The sequence below is a fragment of the Chrysemys picta genome, chromosome 1 (assembly GCF_011386835.1).
Source record: "Chrysemys picta bellii isolate R12L10 chromosome 1, ASM1138683v2, whole genome shotgun sequence".
Lineage (NCBI taxonomy): Eukaryota > Metazoa > Chordata > Testudines > Emydidae > Chrysemys > Chrysemys picta.
This window is the reverse complement of record NC_088791.1, coordinates 240,988,916-241,013,340: the sequence shown is the minus strand read 5'-3', so window position 1 is coordinate 241,013,340 and position 24,425 is coordinate 240,988,916. Positions and strand designations below refer to the sequence as shown.

The 24,425-nt window shown below is 42.1% G+C and overlaps 1 protein-coding gene across 3 annotated transcripts in view; it reads left to right on the top strand.

The window, feature by feature from the left end:
- Positions 1-24,425, top strand: part of FHL2 (four and a half LIM domains 2) — a 49,891-nt gene that overhangs the window by 23,788 nt on the left and 1,678 nt on the right. For all 3 annotated transcript variants that reach the window (XM_005306978.5, XM_005306980.5, XM_005306979.5), the window contains 4 exons: positions 5,846-6,022; positions 18,662-18,836; positions 21,718-21,887; positions 23,086-23,272. In XM_005306978.5, coding sequence (XP_005307035.1) covers positions 5,867-6,022; positions 18,662-18,836; positions 21,718-21,887; positions 23,086-23,272 — 688 coding nt within the window. In that variant the 5' untranslated portion in view covers positions 5,846-5,866. The remainder of the gene's footprint in view (positions 1-5,845; positions 6,023-18,661; positions 18,837-21,717; positions 21,888-23,085; positions 23,273-24,425) is intronic.

Here is a 24,425-nt window from a genome sequence, read left to right as displayed (position 1 = left end):
GAGCACTGTATGCCAGGAAAGAGAAGAATCACATGGAAGTGACACTGCCACACACTAGAAACATGGACAGTTAATTGCCAAAAATGCCACAAAATCAGCCATCTCTGAGACAACACACAGGAGCACATGCAGAGAACTGAGATCTTTAACTAAAGATGCGTAGCCCAACATGTGTTCAACTTCGACATATTTTAGCCATTAGTCTGGTCTTCAGTCTGAGGAACCACAAACCCTCCTGAGCGCCACGTGGGTGCTACCGAAAGCCCTAAAATAGACTTTAAAAAAGCAATGTTGTGCCAAGACAAAGCCCAGCAAACACGGAAGTCCAGCTCCTCAGCCCGTGCAAATCGGCATAGCTCCATCTGGCCCAGAACATGTTACAGCAAGACAGTCAACGCCTCTTCCTGAGAATCAGGCATATCACTCACCATAAGCGAACACTCCTTGCCCAATGGCTACTTAGAACTCAAATAGGCCCTCAAAGGTGGGTGATCTTACCTCCTTCTCCTCATCAGCCAGCCAGTCCGTCCATAGAATCACCCTCGTTTGTTGTACAATAACTATTCCATATTAGGCTCCATACATATACCCTTTACACCTTCTTTTCCAACTAATGTTTCTGGCAAATGTTCATTTAGTCTCTTTTTCAAATAAAGAAAACAAAACAAAAAGAAATAACATTAGCCTCTGTTGCCTGCATGGAATTATGGTCTTGGTCAGAAAAATTATTAGCTCTTGGAAAATTCACCTGCAGACGATGCAACAAGATGATTGATAACAATTGTGCCCATAACTGCTAAGTTACGGGAAAGATCATCTCTTGCCAGTAAATCCGTTGTATAGTTCAGACTGGTAGATCATAACTACAAAGGACATCATAAATCTTTACACTTTAGCCTTTGGAACATTAACATAAATAGTTTCCAAATGCTCCATGTCTGCATGGACTATGTCAGTGGAGTTGCCAGACAGAAATCTTCCTTTCTTGAAGGAAGGAAAATAAAAGTTTGAAAAATCCTACATGCACACAGCGTGGTTTTTGTTGTTTTTTTTTTTTTTTTCAAGAATCTCATGTGTGGGAAGTGTGTGAACACCTCCGAGGAGCACTTAATTTCTAAACAGAGGGTTAGCAGAATCTCATGCTCACAGGAGCACAGACTATGGGTGAAATCCTGGCCCCACTGAAATCAATGAGAAAGTTGCCATTGATTTCAACAGTGCCTGGATTTCATTCCATATCTCAGTATGCCATTACAGCTTTCAGTCTCTTAATGTAATTGGTCTCCTACATTTTATAGTGAGGATATTTCTCCCTTGCTTTTACCGTTGTTTTTCTTTTTAGTGTTTGTCAGTGTGGCAGTGTACATTTTAGTAACCACTTCTCTTCTAATGAGCTTATTCACGGGAAAAAGGAAAGGAAGCACATTGTAAAGTTAACATATTAAATTATTCTTTGATTATTGTCTTATAATCACTGACCTACTTGGCACAGCAGGACCTGGACATATTAACATTCTGGGCATGCTGAAGTGTCCATCTTTTTTTCCAGGCCTATGAAGAAACGGTTGCCTAAGAATTTCTGTATTCCTTTGGAGCTTTATTTATGATGTGGATCATTGTAGAAGTGAGATTTTATGATGGTATAGGCTTGTTTATTACTAGGATTTTGATGAGACTATAATTAACTGTTACAAATTAATAATAATACTGTTGTTATTTACATTATGGTAGCATAGGCGCCGACTCCATGTCCTGGAGCACCCACAGTAAAAAATTAGTGGACGCTTAGTACTCACCAGCAGCCCTCCCCTCCAGCACCTACCATCTGCCAGTGGCCCCGCTGATCAACTCCTCCCTCTTCCAGTGCCTTCCGCCCGCCACAATCAGCTATTCTGCGGCATGCAGGAGGCGCTGGCGGGGAGGAGGAGGAGTGGGGACGGGACATGGTCGGGGGAGGGGGCAGAACTGGGCAGGAAGGGGCGGGTCTGGGGATTGAGCATCCCTGGGGCCCAGAGGAAGCTGGCGCCTGTGTATGGTAGCACCTGGAGGCTTTGTTGTGTTAGGCACTGAAGAAACAGAATAAAAAGACAGTTCCTGACCCAAAGAGCTTATGCTCTATCCATGATACTAGACAAGAAGAGGGAGTTCTAGGTAAAGAGTGAAGCAATCTGATTGGTTTATTAAGGCCTGGTCTACACAAGGAAATTAGGTCGGAATAACTATGTCGCTCAGGGGTGTGAAAAAAATCCACACTCCTGAGTGATGCAGTTAAACTGACCTAACCCCTGGTGTAGACAGCGCTAGATCAATGGGACCTAGCTACTGCCTCTCGGGAGGTGAACCAATGGGAGAACCCCTCCTGTTGGCATAGGTAGCATCTTCACTGAAGTGCTACAGCTGCACCACTGCAGTGTTTTAAGCATAGACAAGCCCTAAATAGCAGTATCATTCACCCACTGTCTAGGCCCCTCTCGCAGCTTAATGCCGGTGCACAGGACAGGTGCCTGTTGAGTTGTGAGCATCTTTTATAAATCTAAAACAAATAAAATGATTGATTTCACCATTCTCACTTCTCATTAGATAGGCCCTATTATGATGATATGTGATATGATATGGCAGAGGTCTAGCGAAGCATTAATGGTTGGAAAAAGTTAGAGAAGTGTTATTCCCACAATAAAAAAAACCAGGGGTCATCTGATTAAATTAATAGACAGCAGGTTTAATACAAAAGAGAGAATGTACTTTTTTACACAATGCACAGTTAACTTGTGGAACTCCTTACTTTGGTATGTTGTGATAGCCAGAAGTATAAGTGGGTTCAAAAAAAGAACTAAATATGTTCATGGACGAGAGATTCATCAATTGCTATTAGCCAAGATGGTCAGGGATGCATGTCCAAACTTGGGACAGCCCTAAATCTCTGAATGCCAGAAGTGGGGAATGGAAGACAGGGATGGGTCACTCCAACTGCCCTGTTCTCTACACCCCCCCTGAAGCTCTGGTACCGGCCATTGTCGGAGACAGGATACTGACCTGGACGGACTATTGGTCTGACCCAGTATGGCAGTTCTTATGAGCTTACTTTTAATTTTTTCCCCCTGCAGAAGAGGCTGCAAGTGTGCCCATAGCACTATAGAATAGAGATGGGATCCAACCAAATCCTCAAATCTAAACATCCCTGAACTTTTAGGAAGTTTTGATCTCGATCCCAACTTCATGATTGAATCCTGTCTGAACCAAAACTTGAGTTCTGAACCTAGAGGCCCAAACTTTGGGAGATTTTGCAATTAGCCTTCTTCTCTTTAAACCAGAGGGCTATGAGCTTGAGAACCTCAGCTGAATACAGCTGCCCTGGAGTCACAGATAAGAAAGATGATCACTTCAGTTATTAGGACCCAAACCATTTAAGGCTTTATAGACCAAAAGCAGTTTAAATCTTCATCTGGAAACCAACTAGCAAACAGTTCAAGTATGGTGCACAGGTAAACAGTCCACATGGGAAACCATTTCATAGGCAGACATTTACCCACTCTGCAGTAATTTTTGAATGGTTTTAAGGTGTAGTTGCATACAGCTCACAATGCAGCAATTAATTTGCAAAGATGTTGATAATTGTAACAAAGTCCACCTAAAAGGAACTCTCAGCCTTCTAACCAAAGGCAAATAATAAAAACGGCTGCTACCTGCATATCCAGAATGAGTGGTGTGGTTCAATAAGACTCCCAGGTTGTGAACCTGAATAAAACAGTAAGTATTCCTCATGCAGGGAAGCTGACATAATCTCTGCTATGTCTTCGAGTTGCCTTTCCAGTCTATAAGCATTAATTCAATCTTATCTGAACTGAATCTCAGATAGCTAACTCTCCTTTATGTCCAAGCCTCTCATAGACACTGTATAAATCAATCAACTGCATCGGATAGGATCAGAGGAATAGATATGGGAATGGGTGTTATCTACAGATGCGCTCATACCTCCTTTCTAACGCATCTAATGGCCCATAAACAAGCTGAATAGAAATAGCCACTGAAGCCACCCCATGGCTCAGTGCAGGTTAGCAATTGCACAGCACTACTCACTGGGATCTCTCCAAAAGAAGGAATGGAAGCATTCAAGAGTGACCCCGCTAAGCCTATGCCATAGGTGTGTCAACAACTCAGTGGTACAAAATCCCACTGACAGAGCGAAAAGACTCAGCATAGACACCTGGTCTTCACCCATTTCTCCAGAAGTATGCATAAAGCAACACAATCAGTATAGTGTCTGTACAATAGCGAGGCCTCAATCAAATTCATTAGATGCCAAGAGGACCCGAGGACTCTGGATCTCATTTGAGTTCCCTTCCCTACAACCTTCTGAATAATCATTCTTTTATGAGGAAGATTGGAGTCTAGTTGAGAATTGGAGTGATTGTCAGGGTCAAAAGGTGGTTTTTTAACAAATTCCTAATAATCACTTCTTTAAAAGAAGACTGGCTGTCAATGCCTTCCTGTGGGATGGCAAGATTCATTCTCTAATAATGGCCCCAGCAGATCCTCGCTAGCTTTCAGCATCCAAAACAAGTATTGCAGATCTATTGACCAGGTTACTGATTTAGAATCCAATTCACACTCTGAAATTCGGTAGGTTCTTGTCCCAAGATCAGGCCCAGTATTATCAGAATTACTGCTTTGAGAGCCCCCTAGGGCATGCCAGTGACAACACCACTCACACTCCGGGAAGATCTTCTGTGATTATAAAATTGTTATTATTAAAATAATTAATCCAATAAGTAAACCCAGACGAGCAAAGTGATGTAACAGAACACTGTTAAGGTGGCAGCACCATTACAGACACATACTCACTCTATTCTTGGGGAGAGCTCTAGAAGTTGAGACAGATCCTAATCTGATTCTGGCTCACCGATGAAGAACTCCCAATTGCTGTACCTGAGACCAGATGTTTTATAGACCTTGATGGTCCTCATGCATATGTATGCATAGCTCTTCCCTTTTTTACCATACCTTAACTTCCTCGCCCTCATAATATTTGAGCATCCTTATCCTATAGGCTAGTATATTAATTAAGCAAAGGTTATTAACATACGTCAATTGAATTACTATGGTTACCTGTGGTTAGGCATCTGCAATCTTTCTTCAAAAAATACTACAGATCTCGCATTTGTGCTATCAATTCCTTAGTCCTTTATCTTATGATTACTACTATAATTACTGTACAGCTAGAGGAGCATAACTGAATTCCCAGGTTGCAGTTTGCACAGCATTCCCAGAACCTTTGGCAGTGGCACTGGCCACACCTCACACAGAAAGCACTTTGTCTCCCCATCATACTTGACTCAACTATCTCTACATGTGCAGAAAGCTCACTTCAAATCTGAGTGACATAATCCACAAAATAGCATGAAAACTCCTCATAGCAAGAAATGCTCAACTCACACACTGGATGAAACAGCTCAGATTAACCAGGCTGTTCCCCAAGCAAGACCATTCTGCTGAATTAAACTTCGTAAGCATTATTGCAGAACAAAACTTCCTGTGGGCAGATTATTTCATTACTGTCCATTATGAGGATGCTTGCACCTTCCTGTGAGGCATCTGGTACTAGCCACTGTCAAAAGACCACTGGTCTGACCCAGCACAGCCATCCTTATGTTCCCAATTTCCCCTCACATGAGGATTTAATTCATTAATTAATAAAAAGGTGTTGAAATTACTTGGCATTAAATTAAGTATAGCTGTGGTACCATGCAATAGGTCTGAAGGGGGTATATACCATCTTGTTTCTTTCATTGGCGTTCAAGATAATAAGTCATACGTCTGAACTTGCTTGTTTTCTTCTTCATGACAGGTCAGGATTCTAGACAACAAAATGACTGAACGCTTTGACTGTCACTACTGCAAGGAGTCCCTGTTTGGCAAGAAGTACATCCTGAGAGAGGAGAGCCCCTATTGTGTGAAGTGTTATGAGAGCCTGTACTCCAACACTTGTGAGGAATGCAAAAAGCCAATTGGCTGTGATTGCAAGGTACCTTGGACTTGTGTTTCATTGACATCACTTCTGTCAAAATAGATTGGCTAGGTCCATTCCCTGCATAAAGCATGCACCCTCCCCACAAGGGATCCCCACAACATTACAAAGGGATTTGGGTGGAAGATGTCTTCTCCATAACATCTTATTAACTAGGTAATTAAGAACCTGACCTTCCGAAGTGCTATGCACCTCCTTGGAAAGCCAGAGGAATTGAAGGTTTTCAACACCTGTCAGGAAGTGCTTCAGTCCAGATTTCCAAGAATATCCAGTAATTTTGGGTGCCTAACTTGATTATGGCCAGGCCCACTTTTCCAAGGTGCTGAGTAATCACAGCTCCCATTGACTGGTGTTGCGGATGCTCAGCACCTCTGAACATGAGGCTCTAGGGTTCTAATGCTGGGCACCCAAAGAGTGAAATACCCCAAATTATAGGGTCACTTTTGAAAACTTGGGGTTTAACCTCTCTGCCTCAGTTTCTCTATGGGTTAAAAGGGGCTATTAATAATTACCTGTTTCACACAGCTGGTGTTAGGATTATTTGAATGCAAGTGAAGTGCTTCAGGTGAAAACTGGAGAGTATTTTTTACCATCTAGGGGAAACTTAGAACACCAGCCTTGTGTTTAATAGGTTAAAAATGTTATTGAGTTTCTCTCCAAGTGATAAATGTTAATATTTTAGCTGTTCGTTTAACAATAAGAACACTACCCAAGTAACATGGGGAGGAAGGGGAGCTATGAAACAGACAATATGCATGTCTCATACACTCTTGCAGCAGAAAGTGTCCGTAGAACTAACTTAACTGGCTACCCAGGAATTCCCCCCATAGTAGGAGACTCACCACTGACAGATCTCTTTGCAGCTGAGCGTGATGTAGCAGCTGTTTCCTCTCTAGTCCCCTCTGGCAACGGTCCCTATGGTGCTGTGGCAGTCTGCCTCATCTCGTGACTCAGCCGTCTGGCCAGGTCTCATTTTAGTCCCATCCTCTTCTGGGGTAACAGAATGTCTAATAAGTAATTCCAAGACCAGGTCTCTGGCCCCTGACCCTGGGCCCAATGGTCCTTACATCCTTCAATCAGGGTTTTAAATCATCCTTATTCTCTTATGTCAGGGGAGCTTCATGCCACCTTCTCAAGGCTGGTAGAAGAACCCAAGCTCAGGAACTGTGCTGGCTTCTAGTCCTGGGACCCTAGGATCAGCAGTCAAGATCTGCTTTGCCAGATACCTGATCACAGCCTCCCTGGATTCCTTCCTACTATTTGCCTTTCCTCCGGCCTTTCTCCCAGCCTTTTCCCAGGCTCTTTGTAATGAGCAGCTCCTTCCCACAGGTCCAGTTCCTGCCCTTGTGTCGGGGTCAGCCACAGGACCTTACTCCAGTACTGTGTCTTCCAACCATCTTCCCTCCCTGGGCTTCCTGCAAGTTTCTCTACCCTATAGTTCTCAGAGAGTGATAAAGCTCTTACCTCTCTCCCTGCAGCTCCAGACTTCCTTGCTTTATAGCACCACCTAGCTTCTCCCCATTTGGGCGTTATGCAACCAAATGAGTTAATGGGCCTCTCAGACCCACACTAACCCTTTCACCACACGTGTGAGGTAAACACTCCCATTGCACCCCTGCATAAATGTATCCTCTCAGGAACACCAGCTCTACACCCCGCCCCCCAGGTTAGCAGATGTGGTCAGGGCAAAGGATTGGCTAGAGTGCTCCTCTGTTCCAGCTCTCTGGTGGCGGAAATGGCAGAAAATGACACCTTCAGGCCACAGGCAGCTGGACATGGGTTAAAGCAGCTTTAAGGCTGCTCTCCTCTAACTTACACTGGAGGCCAAATTTATCCCTGTCTGGCCCTAGAATCAGAGAGCTGCAAACATGGGATAAGTTCATATTTGCCCATTCCCCTCAGATTCTGCACTGAGCATGGCTCAGCTGAACCCAGGAGTGGTGGCCTGTATTTTCAAAACCACATTAAATAGGGTACAATCCTGCAGTCTATGTATAGGACCCCAGAAATAATCTCAAAACCTTCCTAGTCCAGTTTAGAATGTAATAGTTAAGCCACTTACCTCAGACATTCATCTATACATTTTCCATGTCCAAATTGCTCATGTAACAATCTAACCACTGCCAATAAGCAGTTTGCACAACTATGATTGTCATGGTGGAATTACAATGGAAAGTTGAGCTAGGGTGGTGGAAACGTAATTTGGGGGGACATGGAAGTGAACTGGGGGTCTAAGGGTTAGGCACCTATTAAGGGGTGTGGTCAGGTACAAATGCCAGTTCTTCTCTTCCCAATTCATTCACCCACTGTGACACTTTAGGGTTCAATGCAGACCAGTAAGGGGTTATGTCACCACCTGTCCTGCAACTCTGCGTGCTTTTAATGCCATGGTACTGTGGCCTTAACACCAACAGACAGCATGCAAGCATGAAGATCACACCATGGCTTCCAGCTCCTTTTTGCAGGGTGACTCCAATGCTCCCCACGTCATGCATTTCCCCAAAACTCTCTGCCCTGCTGTGTCCAGCCCTTTCCTGGAACACACACAGAAGTTAAGTCAGTGGTTCTCAAATTGGGGCCGCCGCTTGTTTAAGGAAAGCCCCTGGTGGGCTGGGCCGGTTTGTTTACCTGCCCCGTCCGCAGGTCCGGCCGATCGCAGCTGTCACTGGCCGCGGTTCGCCGCTGCAGGCCAATGGGGGCTGCTGAAAGCGGCGACCAGTAAGTCCCTCGACCTGCGCCGCTTCCAGCAGCTCCCATTGGCCTGGAGCAGCGAACCGCGGCCAGTGGGAGCCGTGATCGGCCGGACCTGTGGACGGGGCAGGTAAACAAACCGGCCCAGCCTGCCAGGGGCTTTCCCTGCACAAGCGGCGGCCCCAGTTTGAGAACCACTGAGTTAAGTTCACTGCTCCGTTAATGAGACAGTGAACAGCAACTCATTCATTTAACTGGGGTTTGACAAACACTATTTTAATCACAGCACCGAATTGGTTTATCATAAAAGTAACACAAGTTTATTAAACAAGAAGTCCTCCATTTAAGTGATACAAGTATAAAGCTAGAAGGGGTCACAAGCAAACAAAAGTAAAAATACGCTTTTAAGACTAAAACTTAATTTCAGCATGTTTCTCACCTGTGCTCAGTTCCCAGAGACTTCAACCCCTTGGCTGAAGGATCCAACATTCTGTGATTTCAAGAGCTCTGACCCCTTTAATCCCTCAAGTGATAGATGCCAAAATGGCCTTTTCTCCCTGCTTATATCTTCCCAAAGTTCATTGGCCCTGCTTCAAGAGGCAGGAAGGCTTCCTGGGGGTGCAATCTCCAACCCCCATTGAGATTGTTAAGTAGTTAGGGATCACCTGGTGGCTTTGTTTACCTTGCATGTAAATGTGCTTTTGTCTGTCTTTGGTCACACCTTGCTTAATTTAGATTGGAGACAGGTAGATAGCTGCCTTCCCTCCTGTCTGGGAGAAAACTTTTTTCTCCCTTTGGTCACAGACTCAGTGAACATCCATAATTCCTCACAGAGTGTTAACACACACATTTCACAATGATATTAATCACCAGTGTGTCATTACTTCTCAAATTATATATTATATGACACTTCTAAATCCAGATTATGACACCAGTGTGTGAGGTGTAGTGAGTATGTCAGGCCTGACAAGAGTTGCTGACACAAAGTAGTGAGCCCTCAGTGGGCCTCTGTGTCACACCCAGCCCAACTGAAAAGTCGCTGGAAGGACCCCTTTAGGAGACTTTACATAGGTGAGAAGGTTTTGCTACCCATGGCAGGAAACAGGCAATAATCTGTGAAATGGTAAATTCAGTGCCAACTTTCCTATAGCTCATAAACACACAGAACAGGGAAGGGAGAGTCTCTGACAGACCTGATAAACTGAAATCATATTTCTGCCCTTCTCTAGAATGCACTTTTGTTCTAATGTCTCTTTCTAATACTCTGAGAAGATATTTCCATGTGTTGACATTCAAGAATCCCAAAACTTGGACTGAGTTCAACAAATCTCAGACCAAGTATTCAGGAATTATTCAGGCTGAACTTTTCAACCCAGATTTATGGATTTAGAGAGTGTGGGTGTTATCCAATATACTTATCTTCTGTGTTTTTAAACTAGACACTCTTTAATGGCTGATAAAGGTAGGTAGTAACATTTTAATATTTCAGATGATTGGGGGGGTTTCTACGTGTAAAGAAAAGACACAAAACTGTCTTTGTGAAGAATGTAACTGCAGTATTGCAAATGAAAATGAGAGTTTCTCAGTGAAGATTTGTTAAAAGTTATTGGAAAGAATAACAAAATAGATAAATCATATCTACTATTGTAGTGTTCTTTTTACTGCGAGATGGATCTATCTCACAGATCTTAAAACAACCCTCTCCCCAACCTCCCCCACCAAAAAAAATAACAATATTGACAAGCATTGTAATGTGAGTTTAGAATGAAGCTGATTTTAATCATTTTATCTACTGCATGTAAAATAAAAACCGAAGGCCAATGAAGGATCTGTATTTATTTTCTTGTTCATGTATAGCTTCTATACAGCTGAAAATTTTCAAACTAGAATTTGATACATTTAAGAAACCACCCTAGGGCCTGATTCTCCTCACACTTATGCCAGTTTAAATGAAGAGTAACTTCACTGAAGTTACACTGGTGTAAGTGAGAGTAGAAGCAAGACCTATATGTTTTTTCCAGTCCTCAATGTCACTGATGGAGCCCTGAGGATCTCCATTTGTTTATGGACTTTTGATACTCCCTGTAGGCCCTTTGTCATAGCCACTGGTAGGCTTCTAAACCAAGTCGTCCCTCCGCAGCTGGCAAAGCGTTCATTTTTGCCTCATGCACAGAGCCGGATTAACGTATAGGCAAATTAGGCATGTGTTTAGAGCCCAAATTTGGGGAAGGGGTGAGCAGGGGCAATTTGGCTAATGAAAGGGCAGGTGGGCCAAATATGAGTGGGATTTTGTGCACCAGGTCACAATGCCACTCACTCAAATTATGGAGTGGCAGCTGGGCTAAATTTGAGTGAGTGATGTTGTGACCTGCTGCAGGGGGTCATATTAGAAGGTAGTGGCCCAGAAGTGTATGCTTGCCAAGGGCCCAGTGATGGGGTAATTCAGTCCTGCATGGCACTTTTCTGTTATCAATGGCCAAGTGGCTCAGTTCACTGCTTCCTCAGATTCCTGCTACCCAATAGCCAGTTAGCAAGAGGCCAGAACTGGGATTAGGATTTGGGTGTCTCATTCTCCACTGCTTTTTACCTTGAGGGGTCTTCTTCAACTGTGGAAAGTGGGTGTAAAATATGACCACAAGTACGGTTGACGTATTTGCTTTGGTAACACTTCATATCCACTGTGCACAGGTGTAAATGAACACCCAACGTTCAAGGCAATAGGGGCCTGATCCTCCTTTGAATTACACCAGTGTAAGTCAGGAGTAACATCTATGGAGTCAAAGCGGTGTAAAATAGGTGCAAGTGAGACGACAGGAGAGGCAGGCTCCGGGTCTCCAACACAGCAATGCAGAACACAATCCACTAAACCTTCTCTTTAAGACATCAAGGCCATGTCCACACCAGCGAGTTTACAGCTGTACCAATGCAGCTGTGCCGCTGCAAAATCACTTGTGTAGGCGCTCTGTGCGGATGGGAGAGAGAGCTCTTCCGTCAACGTGATAAAACCACCTCTATTGAGTGGTGGTAGCTGTGTCAGCAGGAGAAACTCTCCTGCCGACAGAGCACTGTGCACACTACCACGTATGCTGGTGAAATTTATGTCACTCAGGGGAGTGTTTTTTCACACCCCTGAGCGACATACATTTTGCTGACATAAGTGGGGTAGTGTAGACATGGCCCTACGCTGAAAAAAAACACCTTTTTTTTACTTAAATCTAAAGGGTTTTTTTTTTTTTAAATCTTGCAATCTCTTTATACTACTTTCATGGTTGACTGTGAATATAATTCACAAATTATACAGACTGATACTTTATTTAAAATGTTGGTTTTCACAGAAACACAGATAACTAAATGACAACATGTTATGTTAATAATATATCTGGCCTGAGGCCATCATGTTAACCGTAAACATTTCTAGCTAATATTTATAAAACTCTGACAGGCAGATTAAAAATGTTGTGTATTGAATGGCAGGAGGCACCGGTAGACATTAAAAAAATATCCCCGTGTTGCTTTCACAGCCATTGCACATTATTTCTATGCCAACAGCTTCCTAAGATTGTCTCTTAAGAAAGAATGAATTTGTATTAAAAAAAAAATAGGTTTACATTTCAAAGCCCAAGTCACTGGTGAACTTTTGCTACCGCTATTGTTTCCCACTCTTGCTTGCTTGAAGCACTGAACATTCTTTCTGGAAATTCCTCTTCCATTTTCAAAAACTCAGATGTTCACATTTGCTTAACGGCTTAAATTTGACTTTTGAGTTGATTTCAGCATTCTTTTCGATTTTTTTTAAAAATAGTTTCTTTGCAGTCTCTTTGGCACAGAGAACATCACCAATACAGGAAATACTCACAACAACTCACCTTTCTAATGCATACCATAAGGCGACATATAAAGGAATGAAAAAATCTGTTTGCAAAATTTGAGAAAAAAATTAAAAGAGGATTATTGTGGGAGGCTACTGTGGCAGCATATGGGCCAAAAATAATCAAAAGGGTCAATCTTAAATATGCACTGCAAACAGAAAATGGAGCCACCAGTAATATATGGAACAGGAAGGTTATCTTAACAACACTTTAATTAAATCTCAATCCTTTGCTGAGCTGCAATTCTTATTTTGCTTTGGCACTGAAAATCTGACTTGTCTGATATCCTGTGTTGTGTTGTGAGGAGGAAGAGACACCAAGGACCTTCACCTGTACGTTTTCTAAGCACTGGTTTTCACAGTGCATCAATCAGTCACAGGACCCGCACACCAAAAATTTACACACTTTGAAATTGTATCCTACTCTTCCTGCCTTAGATTCTAAGGAGAACATTGTTTCTAGTAAAAATGCTGATGTTTTCACTAATTCATGAACACAAATATATTTGGTTACTTTCCTGTTCATAACCTCTCTAATCTCCTTCTTCCTATTGTGGTCTCTGAGGAGACCAAGTTCATTGGAAAACACAATGGCTTGAATAGTAAAGCCTAACTAAAAAACAATACTGTTTCAGGGCAATAAGGGATTTATGCTTATAAAACTTGGTAACTCTAATCTTATGGTTCTGTTCAGTTTAAAAAAAAGGTTATTCACCTCCAGTTATATCACAGAAGAGGAAAAATATATTGTATCCTGAATGTGTAAATTATGGAAGAATTATGGAAAAAATACAATCTCACCCTCACTTAAGAAGGTTTGATTTGGAGAAGTTTGCTTTGAGGACAATATTATGTAATACAGGATTGACCTTTGTAGAAAGATCAGGCTGAGAAGCATCCCCCCCATCCTGTTTCTAATTCATACAAGTTTATTAAATTAGGGGGGTTTTAATCATCAAATGAAACTAGCTAGGGGAGGGAAATTATTTTTTGAGCTCAGAAGAAAAGTAACTTACTTAAGTGCTAAATATTTTTCCTGTAGATTCTGCTACAGGCTTTTTTAAAGCTCTGCAGAAGGATGCAATTCCCCCCCTCTGCTTTAACCAGTAACACATATCCCTGAGATTTGTCTAGAGCACTCTTTCTTTGCGTAGGCTATAGAACATTCATACCATAAACAAATGTGCATGTGTACACACACACATACACAGTTTCAACTTCCTTACTTTGGTCAGAGACCCATGATCCATCCAAGGTAACCCTTCTACATTTCTCACCTATGCTTGCTTCCCATGTCAATAGGATAACAGAATCTCTCACCTGTACATCAGTTAGCACAAGCTAAAACGTACATTTTCAAAAACAGCCTCGAAAGTTGCACCCATAATACTGGTTTAAAAATCAGGGTTAATGGATACATTGGGCCAGATCCTTATCTGCACTCGGGCTGCTTTGCTCCACTCTGGTTGCACAAAGCCACTATGAAGCCAGCTTAACAAGTCTCTTGAGAATGCTTTCTAATGCTGGGGGATCCTTGGATGTCATACTACCATGATAATGGCTTTATGTCACTCCCTCCTGACCTCATACATGTAGTGAGGATGGATCGAGTGTCTTTATAGCCATGATCCCTGCTGCTGCTGGAACAACTCGCAGTTGTGAGCAGCCAATGGAAATTAGAGGAGGTCTGAGGCTGCTCTAACTTGCACTGGAGACTGGTCCAGCGGTAGGACGTAATTTGGCTTCAAGTCACCATTGCACATGCAGCTCAACCACAGCTCAGCAATTTCGCAAAGCCAATATGTCTACATTACACTTCAAGATTTAACCTAGCTTTGGTTAGCTTTGATGACTCTAGAGGTTTCTGGACAAAAAACATTTCATTGTTAAAGAAAAGGGAAAGGCATAGGTGTGACGTTGTGCAGTCTATGTGGTTTTAAAAAAACATAATAAGAAGTGAATATAATGTAACTGGAATATGCTTCATGCAAAAGGTCTCTTGTAAGGTATCATTACAAAGCTTATAATCTACTGAGTGTGGTCATCCTATTTGTATAAATGTACCACTCTTGTATCTAAAACTAGAAATATGAAATATAACTCTGAAGGCCTATTGTAATTATGCAAAGTGTGAGCCATTAATAGTGGTTTGGAATCTTGATGACTCCCATTAACCAGGACCATTGTCTGCAGATGGCTGTGTTTATCTGTTAGTCTTCCCTGTATATGTGTGTGCTGGCAAGTGGGTAATGAAGTCTTGCAGTGACATGTGATCATGTCACCTGACCTGGAATCCATCTTTAACCTGGGTGCTTTTCCAGTGGGGGGCGGGGGGATGGAAACCCAGAGGGACAAAGGGTTCCCGCCTTATGCAAAAGATATATAAAGGGGTGGAAGAGAACAGAGGGAGAGAGGAGCCATCATGAAGAATCCCCTAGCTATCACCTGAGCTGGAACAAGAGCTGTACCAGGGGAAAGAATTGTGCCCAGGCTTGAAAGGTGTCCAGTCTGAGAAAAAACTTACTGAAGCATCTCTGAGGGTGAGATTATCTGTGTTCAGTTTGATTAGACATAGATTTGCGCATTTTATTTTATTTTGCTTGGTGACTTACTTTGTTCTGTCTGTTACTACTTGGAACCACTTTAATCCTACTATCTGTATTTAATAAAATCACTTTCTACTTAGTAATTAACTCAGAGTATGTATTAATACCTGGGGGAGCAAACAGCTGTGCATACCTCTCTATCAGTGTTATAGAGGGCGAACAATTTATGAGTTTACCCTGTATAAGCTTTATACAGGGTAAAACGGGTTTATTTGGGTTTAGACCCCATTGGGAGTTGGGCATCTGAGTGCTAGAGACAAGCACACTTCTGTGAGCTGTTTTCAGGTAAACTTGCAGCTTTGGGGCAAGTTATTCAGATTCTGGATCTGTGTTGGAGCAGACGGGAGTGTCTGGCTCAGCAAGACAGGGTGCTGGAGTCCTGAGCTGGCAGGGAAAACAGAAGCAGGGGTAGTCTTGGTACATCAGGTGGCAGCTCCCAAGGGGGTTTCTGTGATCCAACCCGTCACAATAGGCTTCATTATTTCCAACTTTAAAAAGTGCAAGTTGGATTTTTGGTGAAGATTATATAAGCAAAAAGGGAAAAAAATAAGCAGTTAACAGATACCCACTTTACCAACTTTGGAGGTAAAAAATATTTTGAAGAACACAGCAAAAAATAATAAAAAAAAAAAATTAAAAATGGGGTGGGGGAGAAAAATTCTTATTTTTTCCAGTTTCCTAAGTTTAAAAATGCCTCCAGTTTCACAAAAGACAACAATAAAGAAAATGGATTTGCAGTCATTCCATTTTCCACCAATGAAATTTCACATTTTGGAAAGCTCTCTGTTGGCTCTAGGTTGCACTTTTCCAGGAAAAATATTATTTCTTGGAGATCATGATTAAGTTGTTCAACTTCCTTTCAAGAAATAAATGTAAATATCAATCTCTTCAACAAAATAGGGGTTTTTTTTTTTTCATTTTGATGTTAGAAAATCTGATATTTAAGGATCAGAAACTGGTTTCTTTCAGAAGGTTGTGTCTGACGTGAACAGAGCAAGTTGTATGAATAACTCTTTGAAAACAGTGAAATAGGAACCTCTATGGGTATTACACTTTGTGTGACCTCAGAGTAGGAATAAGAAGAACATCCTCAATTACTACTTGAAAAGAGATTTTGAGGGAGTTGAGGTGAGCAGGGCAGGTATTCAAACAAGATTTTCTCACTGTGCCACTGTTAATGATCTGTCTCACTGATGATAGTAAAATGCTGACATTCCTTGGTTCATTCTTCTCTCTTCTGTTCACCAATATAATTTAGTGCAAGCAGTTTGTCCAAATTATAGGTAAGTTTTTAAATGGAAAGTGAAAGGTTAGTTTTTCCAGTGTGTTTTAAAAATTGCCTTTTCATGATACAGGAATCAATGCAAACTCTGAGAACCTATACATTTAAGAGGCCCTTGAGTAAGTCAAGTATTTTGGATTATTCAACCTATGCAAAAATGCAATGGGTTGCTGTCTTCTTTTTTCTTTTATTTTTTTCCCCAAAACCTTTTTAGTTGAGATTTATTTCGTAAAATCAGGATGGTTTGGATCTGGGTTTTGTCTGAAACACCAAAGACTTTGGGAGTTACAGTGGACGTGGGTTTTTAATCATTCCTAAAAGGACAATCCTTTAAAATCATTTTCTGCACTGACATTTCAGTGGAAGAAATATTGTTTGGAACGGTGATGCCAATCCTAATATCAGACAGTTCTAGAGTGGCACCTACAGAAATGATGTGACATCGCATCTATTTGGGGTGCCCATGGCAAAGCAGCAACGTAAGTAGCAGCAAAGTGGTAGTGACAGTTCTGACCCATATTTAGCATCTAAGTAAAACTGAACTAAAGCTAGTCTTAAAAAATGGAGAGATACATGGCCAGTTCGATCCTTAGTGTAAAACCATTAACAAATGGAATTAATACCAGAGATGAATGTGGAACAAAGATGTCTACCAAGACCCATGTTAAGGAGGAACGACCTAGAAGACAGCAATGGCCAAGACGGAGGTTGAAAATTTATTATATTTCTGTTAATGACTTAATTGTTAGGGGAAATACATAAATGAGACTACTTGTTTCTGTGTGGTATTACAAAAAGCAAAGGTTACATTGCTTTTGGGGTTTTGTTTAAAGCCTATTGTAAAGGAGATAGAATTGTCTTTTGCCTTTTTGAGTAACCACAGCAAATCAGTTCATCGTCAAGCAGGACAATTTGTTTTCCTGAGCTGTATGAATAAGCCTCAAAACCTGGCTACATGATTCAGACTTGGATATCCTTGTGTAACCCTTCTGCCCATCAGAGTTGGCAACAACAAGGGCCAGGTTCAGTATCTAGGGGTCCCTTTTCAATAACACAATGGAAAACCGGCTCGAGCCCCCATCCAGTGACCTGGGACAATTACATACTGCCCCCCCAGGCGCCTCTAGGAGGCAATACTTCCCCTCGTGCAAGCACAGAGTCTGAGTGTAGCAAAAACCTTTTAATAAAGGAGGGAAACAATGCGGCATTATGTGGGGAAACACGACAAACAGGATTCATAACACAAACCATGAGCAAAAGACCCACCCCCAAGTAAGCTTGTCAGTGTCCCTCAGGGTCTTAAGTCCAGCAACCCAACAGTCACCCCACCCACAGTTTGTGTCCGTGGTCAGTGCAACCCCAGAGTTCAGAAGTTCATCTGCAGAGTTCACCACCCAGGCTGAGTGGAAGGACGGGGAGGTATGGGGGCACCTTATGTGCTCCGCTGCTCAGGTCAACGGCCGATTGCCACGCCTCTCCGCGGGGTTCTGCTGTAGTCTTAATCGCCAGCCGCATCGCTCCACCAGCCATCCTGCTGGCCGCTCCTCTCTGCTAGCCATCCTGCTAGCCACTCACCAACTTGTCTTCAGGCCCTTCCCCTATTTAACACAGCTCTCAGTGATTTCAGCTGTTATTAGGGGGCCCTCAGTACTAGCACACTCAGAACCACTAGCCCACTAGTATGTCTAATGCTTAGACCTAGTAATCAGTGATGTCAGCTCTGCAGCACCTAACAAGACTCCTAACTACACCATTAAGCGGTCCAGAGAGCCCATACTACCAGGTACACATACCTATCCCCAACCTCTCTCAATTCACTGGGCTTTGGAACCCATGTCCCTTGCCTAGCGAGTGCTACTTAGTTGAGGGTGAGTTCCTCCATCATAAAATGCCAAGTACAGTTCTACTGTCCTTGATTCAAATAACCAGGATAACACTACTTTATTACTCCTGCTCCAATAACAAAGAGACTGGGGATCCCATAGCAGGCAAAGTGACCATTTGGGCAAACAGTGGGTGGGTGGGTGTGCCCATGCAAATGAGATCAGCCTCTGAAGTCCTTTTCCACAGCTCACCACCAGATCTTAGAGTAGAGCTCATTCTGACTCTGCTTACACTTGGATAGTCTCCCAATTTACAGTTGTGCAAATTATTCATTCTGTTTATTCTGTGGTTTTGGATTTCTACAGGATCTGTCCTACAAGGACCGGCACTGGCATGAAACCTGTTTCCACTGCTTCCAATGCAAGAACTCATTGGTGGACAAACCTTTTGCTGCAAAAGAGGAGCATCTACTTTGTACTGAATGCTATTCCAATGAATACTCTTCCAAATGCAATGAGTGCAAGAAGACTATCATGCCAGGTTAGGATATACCACTTTCATTTGTCTGTACTTTAAAGGCCTGCCCCAAAGCCCACTGAAGTCATTGACAGTTTCTCAACTTCATTTCATTTTATATGGTTTAAAGGCCAGAAGGAACCATTTTCTGTATATCACAGGCTATTCATTTTCATCCCGATGCCCCTATATTAAACTCAAATACTTTAGTTATACTAAAGCATTTCAGTCCTCAGGAAATTAAACTATGTGCCACTGGGAAACAGCGGGAGAGAGGAAGGTGTCCAAATGCCAAGATTGCTGCAATGGCAGGAAACTGGATGAGACCAAAAAATAAAGGCTGGGTCAAATATCAAAACTAACCCCAGCATCCCTTGTAACAAACATCTTTACAATACTGAATGTCCTAATTCATAATCTGATGGGCCAGATGGGGATGTTATAACCTATGTTTTAAGTTATCCAGATCACCTAATTCACATAATAGATCTCCACACATCCATTATACAAATGAGATGGATTAATACAAAGAAAGGGGGAAAAGTAAGTTCAGTTCTATTTTTAATTCAATTTTTGATAAGCATTCACATCGTGCCATAATCAATTTGTACACTATATATGAAAGTTTTATGCAGCCTGGACAGCCAAAGTTCTTATACACCTTGTCTGTCTAGTTTTGTCTTTCTTTCTTGTACACTATCTTGACTGGCTGCTACCATTTGAAGAGCAACAGGGTGCTTTTAAAGTTTAACTTTTTACTTAAATAGATAAATTGGGAGCTAAATGCTCCCAGTTTAGCTTTTTAACAAAATGTGAAAAAAGCAGCCAGGCTACCTCCAAAGTGCTGTTGAGTACTGAATCTGAAAAGATAGAACCGTTTCCCTTTCAAGCTCGGCTATCCAAGAAATAGCTGCCTCTCAACAGCCTAAAACTTGGGTATATGGTAACAAACCATTGAAACGTGCTCTGTAGTTTACAATGCCATAGCATTCCATAACAATTTGAAGGCTTAAAAGGCCAGAGGTTGGGGCTGGGTCTAGAAATAGATAATGAAAACATTTTTTACTCTTAAAATTCAGGAATCCATATACACGCCTGGTAATGATCAGTGATATGATGTTATTCCAGCTGAATCCTTTCTGAATTGGCACTTTCATGTCAACCATGTAAAAATTGGCATGGGTGCCTCACAGGCCGTGACATAAAAATTGCAGGGGCTTGGGATATAAAATAGGATGTACAAATAGAAATCATGCAAATGTGTTTAAAAGCAGATGGCCAAAATTGCTCAGGGTTCCACATTTGCACTCTCTTTCCCCTTTTCAGGGGTATAGATACATTACTTGTGTTTTATTAGTTGAGAAGTATAGCTAATTGTCATTTTTAATTGTGAGACGGAGTGTTCATGAACATTATTTTAATTTAGTCATCTCCTAGTGTTTGGTGTGCTCCATTTATTTTAAGCTTACAATCCAGACAGGAAATCAATTAACCAAACATTTTGCAACCACATCCCTGCCTAATGTATGCAACTAAAGCCATCATCACACTTGGTAATCAGGCTGCTCTACACCAGTGTTTTTCAAAGTTCAAGTCGGTCGCGGCATATAAGGCACTGGATCACTCTGGTCAGCACCGCTGCCCGGGACGTTAAAAGTCCTGTCGGCGGTGCTGCCCAGCCAAGGCAGGCTAGTGCCTACCTTTTCCAATACCACACAATGCCCCGGAAGCAGCCAGCAGTGGTTCTGGCTTCTAGGCAGGGGGGCCACGGGGCTCCGTGCGCTGCCCCTGCCCTGACCCCCTCCTGCTCCCCAACCCCTGCCCCTGCCCTGAGCCGCCGCAAACCCAGAGCCCCTCCTGTACCTCCTGCAGATGTGGTCGATGTGGTTCAAAAAAGATATATTAGAATTGGAAAAGGTTCAGAAAAGGGCAACAAAAATTATTAGGGGTATAGAACAGCTTCCGTATGAGGAGCGATTAATAAGACTGGGACGTTTCAGCTTGGAAAAGAGACGGCTAAGGGGGGATATGATTGAGGTCTATAAAATCATGACTGATGTGGAGAAAGTAAATAAGGAAGTGTTATTTACTCCTTCTCATTACACAAGAACTAGGGGTCACCAAATGAAATTAATAGGCAGCAAGATTAAAACAAATAAAAGGAAGTATTTCTTCACACAACGCACAGTCAACCTGTGGAACTCCTTGCAAGGGGATGTTGTGAAGGCCAAGACTATAACAGGCTTCAAAAAAGAACTAGATAAATTCATGGAGGATAGGTCCATCAATGGCTATTAACCAGGATGGGCAGGGATGGTGTCCCTAGCCTCTGTTTGCCAGAAGCTGGGAATGGGCACTGGGATGGATCACTCGATGATTACCTGTTCTGTTCATTCCCTCTGGGGCACCTGGCATTGGCCACTGTCGGTAGACAGGATACTGGGCTAGATGGACCTTTGGTCTGACCCAGTATGGCCGTTCTTATGTAAAAGGGTCAGGGACTAACATAACTGGCATTTCCATCAGACTCGTCCTTGTGCTTGTATCTGAGGCACAAACACAAAGCAGAAACTAAATGAAGAAATAACTGTAGGACTTTAATAAAAGGTGTGGAACAGAGCGAAGGTAAGGCTAATACTGCAGATTTCACAAGAATTCCTAATGAATGAATTCTCACAGTGCCATCTAAAGGAAGCCTGAATCTTTCTGTAGCTACTCCTCTCTCCTTACAATAACTCACACACTCTGGAAACTTCCTCTATGAACAACACCCAACTCCTTGCTATGCTAACTAATCACTACACAGGTTCTAGCAATCAGTAGAACCAATTCAAAACTACAATGGTTAAAACTGCTATAACTGTCAGCATGAAGGACTTCATTTTGTGCTTTGATCTCATGACAGGTACACGCAAGATGGAGTATAAGGGCAACAGCTGGCATGAGACCTGCTTTATCTGCCATCGTTGTCAACAACCAATTGGAACAAAGAGCTTCATCCCCAAAGATAATCAAAACTTCTGCGTACCCTGCTATGAAAAGCAGTTTGCCATGCAGTGTGTCCAGTGTAAGAAGGTATTATTCTTAATTTATGTATCTCAAATTTACAAATTTGTCATACCTACTAAATTGGTGGAGGGTTTTTTGTTTTTCTGTGTGTGAGATAAATTGTTATGAAAACAATGATAAAATCAACTGACCTTAGGATATGCAGTACAACTTTAGGGTCCAATCCTGCAAACCCTTATTAACAAGCTCAATGCTTATTACCATGAGATGTTTCCTACAAGGGGATGACATCTTTAGCTCTGAGTGTGGGAAAGGCATGCAGCATGAAAATTTCAAATTAAAGCACTCATCAGTGATCCAACCCAGCTCCCACTGAAATCAATAATATTTTCCCATTGACTTAAACAGGAGTTGAGTTAGGCTAATGCTGAGTCCTTTTGAAAATTCCAACCATAAAGATCAAGAGGAAAAAAGAAAGAGTTGCCATGTTTATAGCATATATTTTCTGAAATCAACATTTCTGAAGTCATTACTCAGTTATAGGTCACAGGCGTTTGCAGGATCAGGTCAATTATTTGCACAACATATTTCCTATAATTCATACACCATCATTCTTAGTGAATTAGAATTAAAAAATACCAGAGGAATAAATAAATGAATGACTTGATCCTGCAACTCAAAGTCTTGTGGCTGATTCCTTGCTAACATAATTTAGTATCGCTGACTTCAGTGGGATGGTTTGAATGACTCGTTATGTGATGGATGTCCGGGACTGGGTCAAAGAGATGCAAGCAAAGGAGAAGAGATACATTTTCAGCAGAGATTTGAAATTAAATGGTCTGTTGATGAGGAGGAAAAATAAAAGGAGGCTGTTTCAGACAGCAGAAGCTGCAGAGATAAATTATTTCACCACCAGGGATGGGATTATGTGAGAGCATAGAAAGGAGGCCAATGCTGAGGTGAGCACAAGGAAAGGAGTAGAGGAAAACATGGTAATGAACCACCAGGATGGTGTAAGGGTTTTATATACAAAGAGGACAATTTTGAGCAAGATTACAAGATGAAAAGGGAGCAAATGAGTTGTTTAAAGATGAGACTTTGCATAATTGGGCACGACAATCCCAAACCAAGGCTTCCCTCTCAAGGTCAGTTCCTGCCAGTAAGCATCAATGTTATTCCTGGTTTTAAAAAGAAGTCATCCTCAGTAAGAAGGTGACCTCACAAAACCTCTTTTATTCTTGAAAAAAAAAAACACAAACCACAGGCTATCACTACAGGAGGTGTAACCTACCGGGAGCAGCCCTGGCACAAGGAGTGCTTTGTTTGTACTGGATGCAAGAAGCAGTTGTCTGGACAGCGCTTTACCTCCCGGGATGAGTTTGCATATTGCCTCAGCTGCTTCTGCAATCTCTATGCCAAAAAGTGTGCTGGATGCACCAACCCCATCAGTGGTAGGTGTCTTACTACCATGATCTTCAGAAATGTAGAAGCAATTAATTTTAAAAATATTTGTTAGAAATGCAGTGGTCAGGTTAATTTAAGAGACCCAACAAATATCCCAGTCATATCATATCCTGAATTTGAGCACTTTTATTTGTGCAATCTTTGGAGTCTTGGAAAAATTGGAATGAGTCCTTACTTTGAATTTTTCTCCTTTTCATTTGATTTCCAGGGAACATGTAGACATATCCTAAAACAGCTATGCATACCGTATAACATACATACCCCATATGGTATTCAACCTACTTTTATTTCTGAGACACTACTGTATTCACCAACAATAGTTTCCCTCCCAATAGAAAGTACATTTAATTATGTCTCATATTCGACTGCAATAGGGTTTTCCTGGATTTTCAAGATAGGTGCTTAGAAATCACAAGGCTTTGAGGCACTGCCCTTCAATATAAAAATATTAAAGAGAACAATTATATAGTGCTGTATGACTAAGCATAAAAATATCACCCTCCAAGTGAGGTGATCAATGCTTTAGACATGTGAGTTATACAGTCCAAGACTGAGGTTCTGAGCCACAACTCGTTGCCTGTCTGCTTACACCTCTCCTGCCATTAGCAATAGTCCACTTTGGATGGCACACTTAGCACTTCTTTGTCATCATGGAAATTCAACATTTTCTGTCTATCTTTATGCTGCAATCTCCCCCTTTGAGCTTTTTGATACTAACTTCACTTCCCTCTAGAGTGACCAGATGTCCCGATTTTTGGGTCTTTTTCTTATATAGGCTCCTATTACCCCCCACCCCTGTCCCGCTTTTTCACACTTGCTGTCTGGTCACCCTACTTCCCTCCCAACTGTCCAAAATACTCTTGCCAAAATCATCTCTCACTTGTCAATTCAACCACGTTGCACACATCCTTTCAGTCTCTTCACTGGCTGGGACTGTACTGCCCCTCGGCAACAGGTTCAAACAGCTTGTTCTTGCTTTCAAGGTCATGCAACACATAACTCATATTGAAATCTGGGCCCTTGTCCCCTTTCACCTTCCTCCAAACTTCTGCTTCACCAATGAGGCCATCCTCAATGGCCCCTTCACCTCTTTCTCTCAAATATTTTTGCACTTTCTTCCCATGCTTCCACTTTCTTGAC